Source organism: Arvicanthis niloticus, chromosome 22 (assembly GCF_011762505.2).
Source record: "Arvicanthis niloticus isolate mArvNil1 chromosome 22, mArvNil1.pat.X, whole genome shotgun sequence".
In the NCBI taxonomy this organism is placed as follows: Eukaryota; Metazoa; Chordata; class Mammalia; order Rodentia; family Muridae; genus Arvicanthis; species Arvicanthis niloticus.
Window position 1 is genome coordinate 8999529 of NC_133429.1, and position 19497 is coordinate 9019025.

At 36.3% G+C, this 19497-nt stretch overlaps 1 protein-coding gene and 1 long non-coding RNA gene across 4 annotated transcripts in view; both read left to right on the forward strand.

Moving 5' to 3' along the window:
* Positions 1-4109, forward strand: part of LOC143436008 (uncharacterized) — a 103542-nt gene extending 99433 nt beyond the window's left edge. For 2 of the 3 annotated variants that reach the window (XR_013106265.1, XR_013106266.1), the window contains one exon: positions 1880-4109. This is a non-coding gene — a long non-coding RNA (uncharacterized LOC143436008). The remainder of the gene's footprint in view (positions 1-1879) is intronic. The other variant, XR_013106267.1, reaches the window with a different exon arrangement.
* Positions 4110-7468: 3359 nt separating this feature from the next.
* LOC143436007 (rho GTPase-activating protein 20-like) lies at positions 7469-17218 on the forward strand. The gene is made up of 5 exons (XM_076919828.1): positions 7469-7639; positions 8439-8588; positions 10166-10207; positions 11313-11394; positions 17092-17218. Exons 1-5 carry the CDS (start codon positions 7521-7523, stop codon positions 17197-17199), a joined length of 501 nt encoding a protein of 166 aa, XP_076775943.1. The 5' UTR covers positions 7469-7520; the 3' UTR covers positions 17200-17218.
* Positions 17219-19497: the final 2279 nt, after the last annotated feature.

Here is a 19497-nt window from a genome sequence, read left to right on the forward strand (position 1 = left end):
TAGGAGGAGCTAAGGTGGGGGGGGTACCGAGAGGAAGAGGAGGAGTAAGGAGAGGAGGAGAAGAATGAGAGGAGAAGCTAGGTGATGAGAGAGAGAAAGAGAGAAAAAGAGAGGGAGGAAATATGGAGGCAGATGTTCACATGTCTCCACCAGTCAAAGGCAGTTGATATGTCTATGTTGGGTATTGGGTTACACTTCTGATTGAGCATTACCAAACTTATAAATCCTTTGATTAACATTTTTTTAAAGTGTATAAAAGCAAAAAGGAAAAGGGGGCATGGGATAGGGATTTTTGGGGGGGGGAGGGGAAGAAATGTGCAAAAGGGATGGCATCTGAAATGTAAATAAAATATCCAATAAAAAAGAGGTCATCTAGAAAATAGAAAACAGAGAACTAATGTAATAGCCAGAAACAAAAAATAAAAATGTCCCCCAACTGAAAAATGGATAAAACAAAAAATATTACAAAGAAACAAACCAAAATACGCAGTACATCTACACAATGGAATAGGACAGAGTTCTTAATTTAACAGGCTGGCAAGCTAAGGATGAGTAAGATTTTGCACAGAGCCTTACCAACCTAAGACATAAGTGCATTGCTTTGGGAATGCATATTCCATGATGGGTAAGAAAGGTATTCTTGTCAGAATGATCTAAGACAGGCTCAGTCTTGTTTATAAAATAAAAAGGGAAAATTGGAGAGCTTTGGGGGCTGCTTGGAAGGAATCTGACTTTGGCAAAGAGGAGGAATTGGGATTCAGGCAGGAATCTGACATGAGGATAGAACAAAGAAGTAATTTCAGGCAGGAATCTAAATCTTAGGCTAGAACAAAGAAGTATGCTACAGGCATGAAAATTACTTTGGGCTAGGACAGGGAAGTAGGCCCAGATATTTAAGTCATCCTGATAAGCCTTTAGAAACAGTGAACACAGGAGTGATCACAGGACTTTGTTTATGGCCTTGCCAGTTCTTTGACTATTTATGTTTATTGTCTTGCTTGTTCCTTGACTATTTGCATCTATTATATTTGCTAGTTCCTCAACTTAGAACTGACCTTAATACTTGTATGTAATTAAAATGTTATGAAAGCAAGAAGGAGGAAGGGTATAGAATGGGGGTTTGTGGGGGATGGATGGGGAAAGGGGATGGCATGTAAACTGTAAATAAGTGAAATATCCAATAAAAAAATCCAAAGACATCATAAATTTTGCAGGCTAATGTATCAAACTTGAGATTATCATCCTGAGTGAAGTCACTCAGTCCCAAAAAGGCATGCATGTCATGGAATCAGTTATCACTGTATATTAGCCATAAAATGCATATACCGTTTACACTCCACAGACTCAAAGAAGGTAACCAAGAAGGAAAGCCCAAGATTGTATCTCACTTTGAAGGGGGAATGAAATACTCATAAGAGGCAGATGGAGGGAACTGGGAAGGATGGTGATGGGGAGGGGGAATATTGGGTTTAGGGCCAGGTAAGGGAAGGTCAGGAGAAATGGCTAGATGGCCATGAAAATTAATAGATATTTGCAACTGACTGGGGTGAGAAGACAGTGGGCATCAACAGAACAGGAGAGAGATGGGACAAGGGAGGCACCCAAGCATCAAAGAAGATGACCTTAGATGTGACTTTCTACACTGGGGGAATGCAACCTGAAGAGGCTGCCACCTGTAGCCAGGCAGAAACCCCAGTGAAGCTACAGAATCCCCAACCCACACACAAAACTTTCAACCCCAAATTTATCTTATTAGAAATATAGGCATGGGTGATGGAGAAGAAACTAAGGGAATGGCCATCCAATAACCAACCCAACCTGAGACCATGGGCAAGCACCAATCCCTAACACTATTCATGATGCTCGTTTTTGCTCCCAGACAGGAACTACATGTTCTCTGAGTGGTTCTGCCCGAGAGCTGACTCAAACAGATACAGACACATAATCTATGGATGGTGCTTGGTGACTCTTATTGAAGAATAAGAAGAAGCATTGCAGGCTTCAAACGGGATAGGAACTCCACAGGAAGACCAACAGCATACGAACCTGGATTCTTGTGACTCTCAACACTATTCCACTGAAGCACCAAACAAAGCACATAGACGAGCTGGACCTATGACTCCCCACACATATGTAGCAGATGTGCATCCCAGTCTTCATGTGAGTCACAGATAACTGGAATGGGGGCTGTATTAGAAGCTGTTGCCTGTCCTTGTGAAGTGTTCTAGCTGGGCTACATTGGGACTTCAATGGGAGATGAAGCACCTAACCTTGCAGAGACTTGAAGTTCCAGGGTGTGTGTGGTGGGAAACATGGGGCAGGGCAGGAGAAAGAAAAAAGATAAAGAAAAAGAGTCACAGGAGTAAGGATTTCAATTACAAGGACAAGGCACACATGACAAAAACCTGTATTTCCATGGAGGCATGTGAATAACAACAGCTGAAGTAAACACGCCTATCCAGTACCCCTGGGAGGAGCACAAAACACTCCAAGAACAATTTGTGTTTGAAGAAACTGAGGCTACAAGATTCACATCTTGTTTCCTTGGAGCTTTCTCACAAGCATTCAGGATTCGGACACAACTCCATTCTTTAAATGTGTATAATTGTATATTCTATAAATGTGCATGCATAACGGTTTCTATTTATGGAACTTGCATGACTTACCATGGATTAGAAATCCTCAGTTTACTTCACATAGTTCAAGAGGAACAAACTTAATTCTGTCAGCATTGCAAAGTGAGTTATGTACAAATTTATAATATCTGATTGAGAAATAATGTTTGAAGCCTAAATATTTTTCTTAATTTTTTACTTAAGTGCTTGTACTAAGGGAGTAAGTAGAATGATATATAAATATAGAGAAAAAATCTGTATAATTACAGTCACTTCTAACTGACTGAAATACAGAAATCTTGGACCCATTGATACTTTGATACCTTAATCTATCAAATCTATCAATTCCCATATTACAAGATTTTTAAATTTATTCTGAAAAGTAATGAATATTTGTAGTGTTCAAATTCTGTAATAATGATTATAAAGACTGCTTTTCTATTCTGGGAATTAGGAAGCTGCAGGGGATGGAAGACCAGGAGAGCAACAAATCTCAAATAACTCATGGAAACTGAAGTAGGAATTGCAAGGCCTGCAGAAGTCTACAAGGATCCTCTGTATATATACTAGGAAAGTATAAATGAGTGAGCCTCTGATTCTTTTGCCTTGTGTTGGGGTCTTTTACTTTCTGGTGGCTTAGCTTGTCCAACTTTATTATAATGGGTGTTGTTTTATCTTACTGTATTTTATTTTGATATGTTATGTTGTTATCTCTAAGAAGCCTGTTCTTTTCTAATGAGAGAAAAAATAAACTGAACTCAGAAATGAGAAAAGGAATGTGTGTGTGTGTTTGTATGTTTGTGTGTGTGTGTGTGTGTGTGTGTGTGTGTGTGTGTGTATGGTAGAGAGGCAGTAGTGAAAACTATCAGAATGTGTTGTATAAATAAAGAATCTATATTTAATAAAAGGAAGGTGGAAGAAAATATAATGATTCATCTGAAAAAGGAAGAACAGGACCTAATTTTTAAATCTCAAACTTCAAATAATAAAATAAAATTGTATTTTATATTCATTTTAATGGTTTTTGTAGTGAAGTTGTAGATGATAGAATGCATTCATTTAAAGTGTGTGTTTTAAACTTAACTATAATCTGAAATAAGCATCATTGTGGTGGGAAAAATAATATACATATCTTCAATTCTGTCTGACCTCCCGATGGATGAAGCTTTCTGAATCTATTCAGTAAAGCACATTCATTTGTAAAGTCTCCTATGATTCTTGCATGTTGGTCTTTCAGGTTCACAGTGTTAATGATATTTCCTTTCATGTATACCTTTGATATGTAAAAACATATGTATTGAGAATATTTGGAAATGAATATGCATTTTACAATGTTTCTCCTTTTCATTAACTGGTATTATTACTAATGAGAATCTATAATGTATCTATCTATCAATCATCTATCTGTCTATCATCTAACTATCATCTATCTATCATATAACACATACTTTTGTGAAAATCTATTATTTAATAAAAATCCCTATGGTTCAACAATTATTAAAAGAATATGTTTTTAAAACCAAAATATTGAAGGACATGAAATGCACTTGTCACTTTGTCAACTATAGCATGAGCCTTTGAATCTTGACATCACAATGACCTGCCACCCTGACTCCCAAAGACTCCTCAGACTTCAGTGGTTGGTTTACCAACTGCAGTGTTCACTTTGGGTTTTAGTGCCTAGAAGGAAAGCGATAATTTCAAGTCCATTGATTGGTTTTCAATTGCAGGCTCCACTGTAAAGGTATGTATACAATAACTAACTTGATTCTTATGATAGTCTAATGGAATCAAGAAGTGTTCTATCTTGATTCCTTCAGAACATGTGAACTAACTTTTACTTCAGCAGTGTCTTCATAAAAACTTACTCATTCGAAATTTTTAGTACCAATATTCTAAAAAAACCAGAGTTGTCAGGTAAAGGGTGGTATGCTTTGAGCCTCCAGGAAAAAGTTTTCTATAAGTCTTCAAACAATACCTATCTTGCACATGAAAGAGTATTATTTTCTAGACTATTTAATTGTTTTTACCTACTATAAACACAAACTTTTGATGTAAACTGGTCAGACTTCAACCTAGAGTCTATGAACTCTGTGGCTTTCAGATAATTGTTATTTTTTCCTAGATATGTCGTGGGTTTTTTAAGTTTTCAATATTTTAATGTTCATCCAGGTCGAAAGGAATCGGTTTCAAAACATATTCATTTATTTTTCGATATCATGAAACTGAGTTGGTATTATTTTTGTAAACATCTTTACATTATTGTGGAATGTGAGTGATGATAACCATTGCCTGCTGTTCCTCCTGACTCCTTGAACCTCATGGGTCTTAACTGCTTTCTAGGCAATAGGTGGTGTCTCTCTACATATTAATTGAAAGATATATGTTTTGGGCAGCATGATATTCACTTAATATATGTTTTAGTGTTGGAATTATATGAGCAGAGTATAGTAAAGAAACCACCCAAAGAGTATCTATGAATGTACTTGTCTATTGATTTATTATCCTTCTCTATATTCAATCTCTCACCTATATGACTTTCATACTCTACGTGGTTGTGAAAACGTTATTCCTTACAAAAACTTACAGTTCAACAATTGCTAGAAAACCTTTTAAAGCCACTAAGTATAAGGAAAGGAAATGCATGTGTCACTTTGTCAGATGGCATGAGCCTTAGACTATTGACATCACAATGGTCCTACAGCCTAATTACTACAGAGCCCCCAGACTTTGGTGATTTGTCTACCAAATGCAGTCACCAGTTTGGTGTTCAGGAGTAGGAAAGCAAAATAAAATTTCAAGTCCATCTGTTTATTGTCCTGTTTGTTCTTTTACTATCTGGGTTTATTGTCTTGCGTGCTCCTTGACTATTTGCATCTATTGTATAGCTACTTCCTCAACCTAGAACTGACCTTAATACTTGCATGTAATTATAATGGTATAAAAGCAAAAAAGGAGGAGGTGGGATAGGATAGGGGGTTAAGGAGGGAGATGGAATCGGGAAAGGGGATAACATTTGAAATGTAAATAAATAAAATATCAAATAAAAAATCTTTCAGTGAAAGAGGAAGAAAGACTAAAAGAATAAAAAAATTCAGATCTATTAAAAGGTTCTCCCTTCCAGGCTGCCCAGAAAAGGTATTTTATAACTAATTAGATTCTCATAATAGACTAATCATATCGGTTAATGTTCTCTCTTCATTTCTACAGATCATATGAGCTAACTCTCAACTCAGCAATGGTTTCTTGAATACGTAGTCATTGTAGAAATATTCAGTACCAGTCTTCTCTAAAAAATTATTCTGTGAGGAGAGGTATGCTTTGAGCATACAGGTGAAGGGATTTTATAAATCTTAAAAAATCTGCCCAACTTATAAGTGAGGATTATTTTATATGCAACCCAATTGTTTTAATCACATGACCACGGAGATTTAAAAAAACGATTGGTCAGAATTTTTTGGTACATTCAAAATCTAATAACTTGCTTGCTTTCTTCAGATTGTCATAGTTTCTAATACATATTGTGTTCTTTGGAATCTTTCCAAGGATTTGAATATTAATTCCAATGACAGGAGCCACTTTCCACACATGTTCATTTGCTTTCAATTTTGCTTATTGTGAAATTGAGTTGGTATTTTTGTCATATGTTTTACATTATTGTTTGAAGTATTGATGACAACTGCTGGCAGGTATATCTTTTTGACATTTTGATTCACAGGAATCGTAAATGCTTTCCAATTAAAAGATATGGTGCCTTTGTACATATTGTTTGAAAGATGTAACATGTTTCTGCCAGAATTATATTCCCTTAAAGAAAATGTATATCATAAATATACCATTTATTTGAGCAGGTAACATTAAAGAAACCACCAGAAGATTTGACACTCCAGTATCACAGGGGAGAATCTTATTAGGAATATGAGAAGAATCATGTTCAGAGGCAGGTGGAAGAGTTCTGAGTAGAGAGAAAAAAGAAACAGATTTGCTATGGCCAAGGCTGGGTAATAGAGAAGGAAGAATATCAGGAGAGAAAATGGGGATAACTTGAGTAGGAGAAACTTTGCACTCCTAAAGATGGAGGAGACTGTATAGTTAGCATAGCACAGGAGATGGAGAGGTTTGTAGAGGTACAGAAATCTAGGTGGAGACTTAAAAATGTACAAGTGTTTTTACTGCCCAGAATCCATGATGATATCCATACAGGAGCCACAGGCAAGAGTCAATGAAATGACCCTTTATTCTGGACAAAACCAACTTCACATATATTTTTGAAAGCTGGAGAGTTGGTTTGATTGTTTCTTTGTTTGTTTTGCTGATTTGACAAAGATCGAGTTTTTTATAACAGTTTTGACAGCTCAACTGAACATCAGAAGTCTTTGCCTTGAATTGTTTAGATTAATCCAAATACACCTTGAAAAGACAATGTACACCACCTGTAGATTTCTAAGTTTTCATCATTCAAAACAGTTTGGAGAAGGGACAATCACTTTAAGAGGAAATTTCGTAAGGAACAGATATATAGGCCAATAAAAGAAAAGACGTGTGTGTGTGTATATATGTACATATAAATCTATATCTATCTATCTATATATGTATATATATATATACACACATATATTTTTTTCATTAGGATATCATTTATGTTACAAGTTACAATTACTCCATTTTTATTCATTTTTTAATTTCATACATGTATATCATATGTTAACTGCTATCATTATAAATGTTGCTATAATATTTCTCAGATTTTTTTCAACTTTACTGCATTTTAATTTCATGACCTCTTCAAAATGTAGTATGAACATTGGTCTTATAACTTATCCACTAAATCTTGTTCTGTCAGGTGCAGACCTGTACCAGGAATATCATATCTTTTCGATATAGAAATAACTTGTTAAGGTTGACATGGAACAAATGCATCAAACCTTGCTGTGCCAAGGCCCTGTGGAAATCAAGAGCTACAACGAAAGGAAGAAAAGATATCTATCCTTATTTAATGATGTTCTGGTTGTGTCTAGCAACCTGTGAGTATATGCAGCATGCATTCCTTACTATGAGAGGCTACACTTTACTTAGGCCTTTTTGTACAAAAATAACCTATGTCCTTTTACTTCATTTTTAAAAAGATTACAATTTATTTCTCCAGGATTGCAACTTCTCTTTCCTCTACCATGGTTCAGGTTTGGTGGACACCCCCTACATGTTTCTCAATAGTTTTGACAAATGTTTTAGACATAATTTTAAAAAGCGAATTATTTAATGTGCTCTCCTGCTACCAATTTGGTAAATTTGGCTGCCAACCCTGATCAGTCACTGTAATATACAGAGAAGGATGTGGAACATGAATTTTATTCATTCAGGCAATATTTCAATATTGTTTATTTTGGAAAGATTATTAAATATAATTGATTAGAATACATAGTCTTAACTAATATTTTTGGTATGGAAATTAAGGAAATAAAGCAAACTGGTTACTAATAAACAAAACTGATGAAAGAAATCTTGAAACACATGGCTTTCTAAAACTGCCATATGTATATACACATATGCATACACAATGTATATTCATAGATTAGCCATTCACATTCTCTCATCCAAAAACAATCAGGCTATGTCAATTTGTGTGCATTGGGAATCTTGTATCCAGTAACTTCTTTCAACACATGATTTGTTGAATTCCATCTACCATGGTTTGAACTGTGCCTGAGTGATAAAATGAAGGAGTCCTGTTGTGCTCTGGGGCAGGAAGAACTGGGTATTTCTACAAGTGATTACAACTACAATGCAAATCAAACTAACAGATATACTTGATTCTCTTTCTAGGAAAAGGAAGAAGTTTAAGATAAAGTGTATATTCCCACTGAATAACCTGTGGGCCTTGGATGATGTGTTCCTTGTCAGAAGAAAGGAAAACTGTAGTTCCAAGACCCTTTACATATCTTGGCCCACTGGAAATTTTTATGTCATCTTTCGGTAAGACCTACAGTTTGGACCTGTATTCACAATAGGATAGCTATATAAATTGAAGGCCAGTTAATGCTTCATAATTCACAGTTTAAACCAATTAACCAGAATGTTTGCAAAATACAAATCCATTTTAGTCTGATTGTATACAGGTTGCCAACTCAAATTTTTCTCGTATTTGATGGTTCTAGAGTATTCCCCAATTGGAAAACATTACCTTCAGTGTTCACATGCAGTGATTCCTGATCACAGCATCAGAACCAACCCCTAAATATCACTATGTAACAATATGTTTTCTTGCAATAACATCACTTTTTATTTTACTGACATTCAATAAGTTATGTATATATGTGTCTGTGTATGTTTGTGTGTGTAGGTTGAAGGGTAGAAGCATGAGCCACCCTTCTGATAAAACTGGTTGCACCTGGAGGATAGAGTGGGTGAATAGTTAAAGGCACAAACAAGAATGTGCCAGTCTTTGGGCAGGAATGATTTCTCCATAGAAAATCAGGTTGAGTTAGAGATGTTTGAACCATGGAAAAGGGGAGAAGAAAGTTCTGTGAATGAAAGATTTTGCAGCATGGATAATTATTTTCAGGACGAGGAAACAATGTACACATAATTTACAGATGGAAAAACTATACCTGACATAGGGTTGTGAACATGGGGAAGAGTAGTAGTGCATTGGGTAATGGTTGCTGTTTGGATAAGAAAAACATTGAACTACAAGATAATGTTGATGACTATAAGACACTGTGATTGTGTCAAATATCAATGAGTTCTAACTGATTCCACATAGAATTTGCAGTTATAAAATGTTAGCATTGTGAGTTCATCTTTAATCCATCTTAATTGAGAGTATTACATGCTAAAGTAGAATAGTGGTGGTCTTATTAATTTATACCAGGAGATTTAATGTGATGACACACAGATGAAGTACTAGTTTCTAGGATCTCCTGTCTTCTATGAATCATGGTACATTTCTGTGTGAACATGACCTCACATTAAGAGAACACTGGTGTTTTTTCTTTTTCTCTTTTTTTGGTGGTATACACCTTTATTTTTTGAATTTTTAATTTTTTATTGGAATGTTTTTTTATATTTTAGATATTATCCCCTTTCCCCATTTCTCCCCCACTCAGAAAACCCCTATCCTATCCCCCTTCCTTCTGCTTCTATGAGGATGTGCCCCAACCCACCTCCCTGCATTCATATTCCCCCACACTCAGTCATCCAGCCTTCACAGAACCAAGAACCTCCACTCCTACCTATGTTCAACAACTAACAATCCTTTTATATATATGAAACCGATGCTAGAAGTAATTGCTGGCCCAGGCATAATTACACAGCTCTTAGAAGACGGTCAAGTCTTGACATTCCCAACTAGCTTCCACACTATATTCAACTTCCTGTCATACAAGTGTTCCATAAATCATGTCATTCAGAAGGGCAGTCATGTGGGGAATACCATCTACCACTGCACCCTCATGGTGGCCATTGGCTTATAATAATTTTTATAATTTTCATGTGAAATAATCATATCATTCTCAAGTCTCTAATCTTGTTTATCTCTTTTAACATTACAGTTCGAAAGACGAGAAAGATCAATGGTATTATTTTCTGAAAAGGTATTTTACTTGTGACTATACTTTAATTCTGTAACTGATATGGGAATTGCAGTTTGTGCTTTATTTCTTTCTTAAAATTATATTTGGTAGCCTGTCTCCAAGTATGTTGTTGATTAGATGATCACTGGATACTGCTTTCGAGTCTCCTGTCTATTGCATATTTTATTTAATTTTGAGGAAGTTCTGTATTCATTGTCTCCTCTTGCTATTGGAGTAAATAGTACTCTTCAGTCTTACTTTAAATTCCATTTCATAGATGTTACTCTACCGTGTGCATCCAAACCATCTGCTACTTTCTCTTTTGAGGTCAAGCAGATTTAAGGGAATTTACTTTAATGACTTACATTCTCTAGTCCAACCAACCCAACATTGGGCAGCTGTGAATGGGAAATCAAAAAAATCTAGTAGTTGTTTAGTCCATGAGGCTAGTTTGTTTCACCTGATCTTCTATATAAACTGGAATCCTGAAGAAGTAGATATCAACAGATGTGCTGGCAGTAACTGCAGTCAGGCAAAGAAGAGTGAGTCTGCCTTCTGTCAATGTCCTTATGTAGACCTCCATCAGAAGTTGTGGCTCAGATGTGTGTACCACCATGCCTAGATTGGGACCTTGCTTTGTTCCAGGCAGACCTTGCACTCAGAGATCCACTTCCCTCAGTCTTCTGGGATATTAATCCCATGGGTGGGTGTGCCAATTCTATCTTGCCTGGGCCTAAGCAATTCATGACACCTATGCCTCAAGATCTCCATGTCAAGGTCCAAGTCAAAAGCCTGTGTCTTCCAGCCTCAAGGTTTGGATTACAGGTGTGCCCTCCATTTCTGGATTGTAGCTCATTCCAGATGTAGTCAGGATGACAACAACCTTGCAAACAAAAAGTTCTGAGGACATGCTGTGTTTCCTAGATCAATGTGGTATTACCTGACTGAGGTTTTGGTTCTGAAACATTTTTAAATGTTCCCTAATCCAATAATGCATATTGCTAAACTGATTGTCCTGTATTTAACACTAAGATGGTACTTATAAAATATTAACAGTGATTAGCTTAAAAGAAACTACTAACAAATTAATTTTACTATGTTTTGTGTTTTTATTGCATTTGAGCAGAGCCATTGATAAAGCCAAGAAGGGTATCAAGAAAACATTCTCACTGCAGATATTCACCGAGAACATCCCAACCTGTGACAGTGTATGTGGAAGTCAAAACTGGTATTTCAAGTTCATGTCTAGCAGAGACAGGCAGTTTGTAGAGTAATGGAGATGGAAACAGAAGAAGAGGGTAGAGGGGCAAGATAGTAAGAATTTTTGTATATGGAAAAGCTGTAAGTGTATGGCATGTAGACTTGTGTCTTTTATATGTGAAATGTAGAAAGAAATATAAAGCAATATTGATCCACATTATAGAGCAAGATAAAAAAAGTAAATATTTTTTCTTAAAGGACTGAAAATTGAGTCAGGTAATTGCAACAGCATACATTTCCAAGCCAAGGATTACTAATATTAAAATTAAGCTGCTTTATCCCAAGTTCTTATTTCTTATATATTAACGTATGTGTTGTTCAAGTATCATTTATTTAATATTTCTGATTAATCAAATAATTATATAAGATAACCATAAACAATCTTAAGCAAAGCAAAATATTATCAAGAATTAATTTCCTCCCCACATCCGCATGGATCATAACTTTTTATCTCTGTACCTCTGTCCTCTGCTCCTTCAGGATGTCTCTTACTGTGCATCCTGACACCTGCTCTGGAAGGCCCAGTACATAATCATGGTTCTTGATCCTCTTATTTAGTTGAATGTTCTAGGCATATGGATACATTTTCTTGTATCTTCTGTTTAGAAATATTTTTATTGACTTACCATTGGTGTGTGTTCATAGGTGTGTACAGAGCTTAGAATATATCTCATGACCTCACACATACTACATAGTAATTTTATCATTGAGTTACACACAGGGCTATTAAATACTTGTCTATTTTTTCTAATACTTATATTATTGTTCCATTTTCACTATTGGCTTTAGTGCAGATCATAAATTTAAATGTTATGCAGCATGCAGAGCGTTGAACACAATTCCTACTGTAAAGCAGAACAGAATGTAGCCCAGAGGATCACCATCTCTCTGACTTTTATAAATGCTAATGGGTATAATATGTACCTAGAGTCAATATTTGAACATGTCACTTTTGAAATTGCACTCAACTTACCAAGATGTGTATAATGATCACCACGCAATTTGATCTTCATACTTTTTCTTTTTTATATTTTATTTACATTTTAAATTCCAGATTTCATTCCCCCTGTACACCCTCCAACTGTTCCACATCCCATACCTCTTCCTCATCTCCTGTCTCCATGAAGATGTCTCCACCACACATGCCCACACCCAGCCAGACCTCTAAACTCTCTGGGGTCTACAGTCTCTTAAGGGTTGGGTGCGACTTCTCTGACTGACCCATTACCAGGAGTCCTCTACTGTATATGTGTTGGGGTCTTCATATCAGCTAGTATATGCTGCATGGTTGGTGGTTTAGTGTTTGTGAGTTCTCAGGCGTTCAGATTAATTGACATTTCTGGTCCTCCCACAGGGGTCCCCTCCACTCCAGCTTCTTCCAGCCTTTTCTTAATTCAACCACAGTGGTCAGCAGCTTCTGTCTATTGGTTGGGTGTAAATATCTGCATCTGGCTCTTGTCAGCTGCTTGTTGGGTCATCTACAGTGTGGTCATACTACATACATTTTTGTGAGTGTTCCATGGCCTCAGTAATAGTGTCAGGCCTTGGAACCTCCCTTGAGCTAGATCCTACCTTGGGCCTGTTGCTGGGCCTTCTTTTCCTCAGGCTTCTTTCCGTTTCTATCCCTGCAGTTCTTTCAGACAGAAAAAAATATGGTTCAGAGTTTGACTGTTGGATGACAACCCCTTCCCTTTCTTGATGCCATGTCTTTCTGCTGGAGGTGGGCTCTCTACATTCCATCTCCCTACTGTTGGGCATTTCATCTAAGGTCCATCCCTTAGAGTCCTGGGAGTCTCTCACCTTCCAGGTCTCTGGTGCATTTTGGAGGATCCCCAGTACTTCCTACCTCCTTAGGCTGACTGTTTCCATTCTTTCTGTTGGCCCTCAGGGCTTCAGTCCTTTTCCCTTGCCCAGTACCAAATCTGGTCCCTTCTTTCCCTCATAGGCTCTTCTACCCCTGTGTGCTTTCTTTCCCAGGTCCCTCTCTTCTTCCCCACCTGAGATTGTTTTTTACCTCCCAACTGGGTCTGAGTAATCCTCACTTGGGTCCTTTAGCTTGTTGACATTACTTAGATATGTGGACTGTATTTGGTACATTCTATCTATCTATCTATCTATCTATCTATCTATCTATCTATCTATCTATCCATCCATCTATCTATGTATCATCTTTCTTCCTTCCTTCCTTCCTTCCTCTCTCTCTCTCTCTCTCTCTCTCTCTCTCTCTCTCTCTCTCTCTCTCTCTCTCTCTCTCTCTTTCTTTTTTTTTTCTGGCCAATATCTGATCATTAGTGAAAACATACCATGCATGTCCTTTTGGGTCTGAGTTACCTCACTTCTGGTTGATATTTTCTAGCTCAATCCATTTGAATGCAAAACTCAGGATGTCCTCCTTCTTAATAGCTGAGTAACAGGAAATGAAGCACAGTTTCTGGATCCTTTCTTCTCTTGTAGGACATCTGGGTTGTTTCCAGCTTCTGCCTATCACAAATAAGTCTGCTATGAACATAGTGGAACACTGACCCCTTTGGCATGGTGGGGCATCTTTTGCACATCTTTCTAGGTTATAAAATCACTACTTAAAGAGAAAAGTGTAGTGTAAAGTAATTTCTATCCAGTGACATATATTAGGAGAACACTCACTAGCTTGGCTGAACTAGATCTGTCTTCAGGAGAGAGAAGAGAAGAAGAGCAGATAGTCCTTTAGGGAAGTGTTCTCTTGCCTCTGCTGCTTGATGTCAGCTGTGGCAAAAGCTCATTGTACATGAGCAATTTCCCTGGTGTCTTACAACACTGCTGTGACTTAGATCCAACTCCTTAAAGGAAACATTTTTACTTATTTTCACCCACAACTCTAGTGCTTTCATATTTTATCCTGCCTTAATTGTTGAAAGCATTTTCTGTATTTCTGAAGATTGGTAATAGACACTTTTCAGTCTTTCTTCATGTGATGCTATGTTTAATTCCCTTTTGTTTTTGAAGAGATGTTTTCAGCTCATAAAAACATTCTTCTAATTTGAATAAATATCCTCCATCACTTTTCTTTCTACAGGTTCCTAGTGAGTATTCAGTAATGATCACTCATGTATTTGCCAGTTTTTGGTGGTTTTCTTTGGTATTTTGTTTACAGTTTGGCCTTTTAGGTTTAAGAGTTCTTTGAATCATCCCTGTATTTCATTACACTTAAGATAATCCTGTATTTTTTTCCTTTCAATGAATTAGGAAAATGTTTTTTTACTATTCTTACTTATGGATTTCTTGTCCTTGCAATTTTACTTCTTTAAATTATTCTTAGGAGTGACTGTAGGTTTCTCAGACTCTCTTGATATTTTAAAACATAGATGGAAATGATTTTAGAATCATCTTTATTGATAATTTCATATAATTATAGAAATCCACTGCCTCGTCCCCTGCCTGAATTCCAAGATATCCCCAAACTTCTCCCTAAGTTGTGCATGTCCTCTCCTATTCTTGACTTCAAATACAAATATGTAAAATACTGAGTTTTGACCTAATATTGTAGAGATAACAATTAACTACACTGTCTTCATGAGTCAATGCCTATGCCATGGCTGGAGGACAGCATTTTTCTACATGCCCTGATGGCTATAAGTAATATGTTTTGAAATTCATACCTTAGTGATAGCAAAACCTCACTGTTTCACATTATTTATTAATACATAATTTCAATAGTTACAGGATTTTTATTTCTATCTGAGTGTATACTTCCTTTTTTATACAGTAAACATTTTTTGTATTGTTGAACAATTACTAATTTTTTCCTCATAGTAGGAACATGTGGTCTATCATAAGGCTGTTCTTCTGAGAATTACTTACATATCCCTGGTTCACCATGAGTCAAGAAATATTTTAACATGTTAAAAAAACCTCCCATCTGTCTTTCATTTTCATGCTTTAAAAACATTATTTTTAGAACTATTTTGGTTAAAAAGTCTGTCTCTGAAATGTTTCTGTTTTATAAACAACATCACTATCAAGAAGAAATGTATACATCTTTGCAAATATTAATTAGATCTTAATATATTCAAAATTCTCTGAGAACACAATATTTTACAATAATGTGAATTTAAATCTATGTGAATTATTTCTCTACCTCATGTGTGGTTTTCTATAATAATACTTTGTTATTTTTAAATTATACAGAAGTTTTGACATACTCAACAAAATATTAGAATCTTTAATGTATTATACTCCATTTGTGTGTGTCAGTGTGTGTGTCTTCATGCATGTGTATGTGTGCTCATGTATGTGGTGTTCAATTATATTCTTTTAGAATATATGATTTCTGAATCATGAGCTATGTTTTCACCTTTAGATGATTAGCTCTACATTTTGAGCAGATACGCACATTGTTTTTTTCCTGTTTACATTAAAACTACAAGAACATAGCTGTTCATACACATTCTAAGATATTTTTGCCTAATTGTTACTCTATGGATAGCAAGATATAAAATCAGGTAGTGTGAGATGTCCTTGCTCATAAAATTCAAGTAAACTGGTATGTTATGATAGGGTCTTGGAGAAATTTTCAGTACACGTGCACACACACACACACACACACACACACACACAAACACACACTTATTTTCAGGGTAATAGGTTATGCCCAGCAGTTAGAAGACACTAAAGAAAACTCTGTGAAAGAGATGGCTTATGAAGTGGTTTCCTTTGGTCTTGGGTCAAGATTGTTTATAGATAGTGGGGAAGCAGCACTGTGTCATGATTCTTACATAAAGGATTGTTTCTGAGAAACTTACAGTGCTTATGGCAAATAGCTGATACTGTAGAAACTAACTTCATAAAGATATACCTATCTACTCACTGTCATACACTTTGGTAATGTATTAGAATTCCAGTGTAACAGTGATATCTTCTCAGATTCGTATCATTTGATTTCATGCTATTTTCTTCTTGATGTTTTCCTAGGTCTCTGGAACAAGTTTTAAATGTGAGAGGTGGTAGAGAGCTAATAAGACAAATGCCTTGCTTGTTCTTGGCAGTATTAAGTGATGGAGTAATTCTAAAATATTTATTTCAGGTTCCTAGTTCTATCACCATTACTTATTTCAGTGTTGTATATCTGTGCATTATCTAACTGTATTCAAAGCATGATATGGAGAGAGTACTCACTCATCTTTTTGCTTGTTTTGTTTATAATTTTTTATTTTTGTTTGTATTTGTCTTGTTTCATTTTTTAAGTGAAGCTGCTATTTATCCTGATTTTCCTAGAACTGAGCTCATGCTGTGTATGAATGAAAGGGTGTAAAATGATGAAGTCTGGATGGAGAGGAAGCAAAGGGTTTTGCTCTGTGTTAACCACCCTCCCTGCTTTCCACGGCCATAATTCAAGAGAAAACCAGGATTCTGTGCTCCTGAACCCATGGCTACTTAGTAATCCTTTAGTATACACAACCTGTTACAGTTATGTTTGAATTCCAAGTACCCACATAGTTAGTTTTGTGATAAATATGGTAGACTGACAGTCTTCCAGATTTAACTCAAGGAAATAAAACTAATTGTTTCTTCTGTATTACAGACTGTAGATTATAGTATGATTAGACACTAATTTTGTAATCATGAGGTTCAAAGTTATTTTATACCACGCTTCTCTGTACTTTTCATAGCCTTTATGTGTACCAGCAACAACCATCGATACGGTGAATGATATAATGAAGAAGCTACTACCGATGATTAGAGTGCCTGTGAGTTATTTTCAAGTTACTTTGAGTTAAACTTGAATTTTGTTTTTGAGGTATGTGCAAGTGTGTATGCAAATAAATAATACATATAAAACTTAATCATGATAAATTTACAAATCATATTTTACAATCTTTTCCCTTTAGAACTGTGGTATCTAAGATATAATAATAATCTTTACAGGGACTTTTTCTTGAATATCGTCTACAATTCCAGAGAAATTAAACTCATAGCCCAAGGATATTGAGCTATATTTTTACTGTTACTAGACACTAAAGATGCATCCTAACAAAGTGAGATTAATTGGTCATATGCACACACAATTATTTAAAGGATGCCAACCTTAGAGACAACAAGATTTTTCTCTCTTTCTTTCTTATCATTTTTTTCTTTCTCTCATTAAAATGTTATTGAATTTTTTTATGGTATATAAATCCTCTCCTCTCTCATTCCTTCTTGTTTTCATTTCTCTGTGCATCAAGGTTTAAGTGTGCCTGTTCTAGTGTGGTGTTGTCATTTTTAAATCTATAATAAAGATTTCATCTATGTTCTTTCTCTCTGCATACATGTTTGTATATTTGGTCTTTCTGTTTTAAATGTGCATCTGTATCTCTGTCTATTTCTGACTTTCTCTCTCTGTGTGTGTGTGTGTGTGTCTGTCTGTCTCTGTCTTTGTGTGTGTATGTGTGTGTTTCTTGAACGTGTGTATGTTGCTCTCTATCACTTCCTGTGAGTTTGTATGATGACTCTCTTAGTGTCATTCTGTTTTTCTGTCTCTATCACTCTTTCTCTGACTTACTATTTCCCCTCCTTGTGTGTTTCAGTGGGAGTAGGTAAGCGTGTCTGCTTGAGTGGACTTTTATCCCCTAGTGTAATAATTAAGAACTCTATGGAACAATTTTTTGATTGTTTTAATCATGAATCAGCAAGAAAGTACAATTAATGATAACACCAGTTAGAGCATATTATCATTTTAGTCACTCCTAGAGGTTGCTAATCATTTCTTTCATTTCATTTATTATTTAGTTTTTTCACTTTATATTTCATTGATGACTGCCCAGCCCCCATCCACCTTCAGTCTGTTCAACATCCTGTACCTCTTCCTGACCCTCCTGTCTCCATGAGGATGTCCCTACCCCTCATCTGCCACCCAACCTGACCTCAAAACACACTATGGCCTCCAGTCTCTTGAGGGTTAAGTGTATCATCACTGATTGAACACAGACCCGGCAGTCCTCTGCAGTACGTGTGTTGGGGGCCTCATATTCACTGGTCTATGCTGCATTTTGGTGGTCAAGTGTTTGAGGGATCCCAGGGATCCAGATTGAGTGAGACTGCTGATCCTCCTACAGGGTCATCCTCCTCAGCATCTTTCAGCCTATCCCTAATGCAACCACAGGGGTCAGCAGCTTCTAACTACTTCAACAGAACCTTCTATTTATATGACTGTTTTGAATGGATCCATTACTTGGTGTGCAATAATTATGTTGTGGAACTTCTTTACAGTATCTGGCCTATTTTCCAAATTAGACGCACCTTCGTCCTTTCCACAGACTGGCTATCTCTGAATGAAAACCAAAAGTTGTGTGTACTCCTAGGCACCTTCAAAGCTTCCCTGTTTTTGTCTGTTTTTCTCCTGTTGCTGAAGCAACCATAGCTTTCAAATGTTCTTTATCAAGTCAGCATAATCACTGGGAGTATATGACTCTGTGGGTACTAGGTTGTGTGCTCAAACCAAATCAACCTTCAATATTCCACTGAGAGAGACCTATGTAAGTAATTTTATAATATTTTCTGCTGGGTGGTGGTAGCACACACCTTTAATCCCAGCACTTGGGAGGCAGAGGCACGCGGATTTCTGGGTTCGAGGCCAGCCTGGTCTACAGAGTGAGTTCCAGTACAGCCAGGGCTACACAGAGAAACCCTGTCTCGAAAAAACAAAATAATAATAATAATAATAATAATAATAATAATAATTTCTTTCTTACTGTTGGTGGTAGAATGCAATTATTCTACTGTGCAATAGACCAAGGTTTCCTCAGAGAAACCAAGGGTTTTCTCTGAATTTTGTCCTGATGACCCAAACCTGTGGTTAGAACACATGCCATTAATACTGGTTCTAGTAATTTCCCTGCTAGAGAGCTCAAAATTGTAAGAAAAGAAACCACTAGATTCTTCAAGATTCTACTGTCAGATTATTTGTGATGGTTGGTTCTTTTTGGCTCCCAGTACATTGAAGAATACCAACTGTGGTTCTGTCCTCGCCAATCAGAAGCTCCAAGACTACTCCAAGGTAAGTAACAGGAAAATCTAAGGATGGACCAGCTGAGTTC

What these genes read in the sequence shown, in the direction of transcription:
- LOC143436007 (XM_076919828.1), top strand. Translation starts at nt 7,521, where the DNA reads ATGGAACAAATGCATCAAACCTTGCTGTGCCAAGGCCCTGTGGAAATC. An exon ending in AATTTTTATGTCATCTTTCG is followed by an intron (nt 8,589 to 10,165) that starts GTAAGACCTACA and finishes TTAACATTACAG; the next exon opens with TTCGAAAGACGAGAAAGATC. An exon ending in TGGTATTATTTTCTGAAAAG is followed by an intron (nt 10,208 to 11,312) that starts GTATTTTACTTG and finishes GCATTTGAGCAG; the next exon opens with AGCCATTGATAAAGCCAAGA.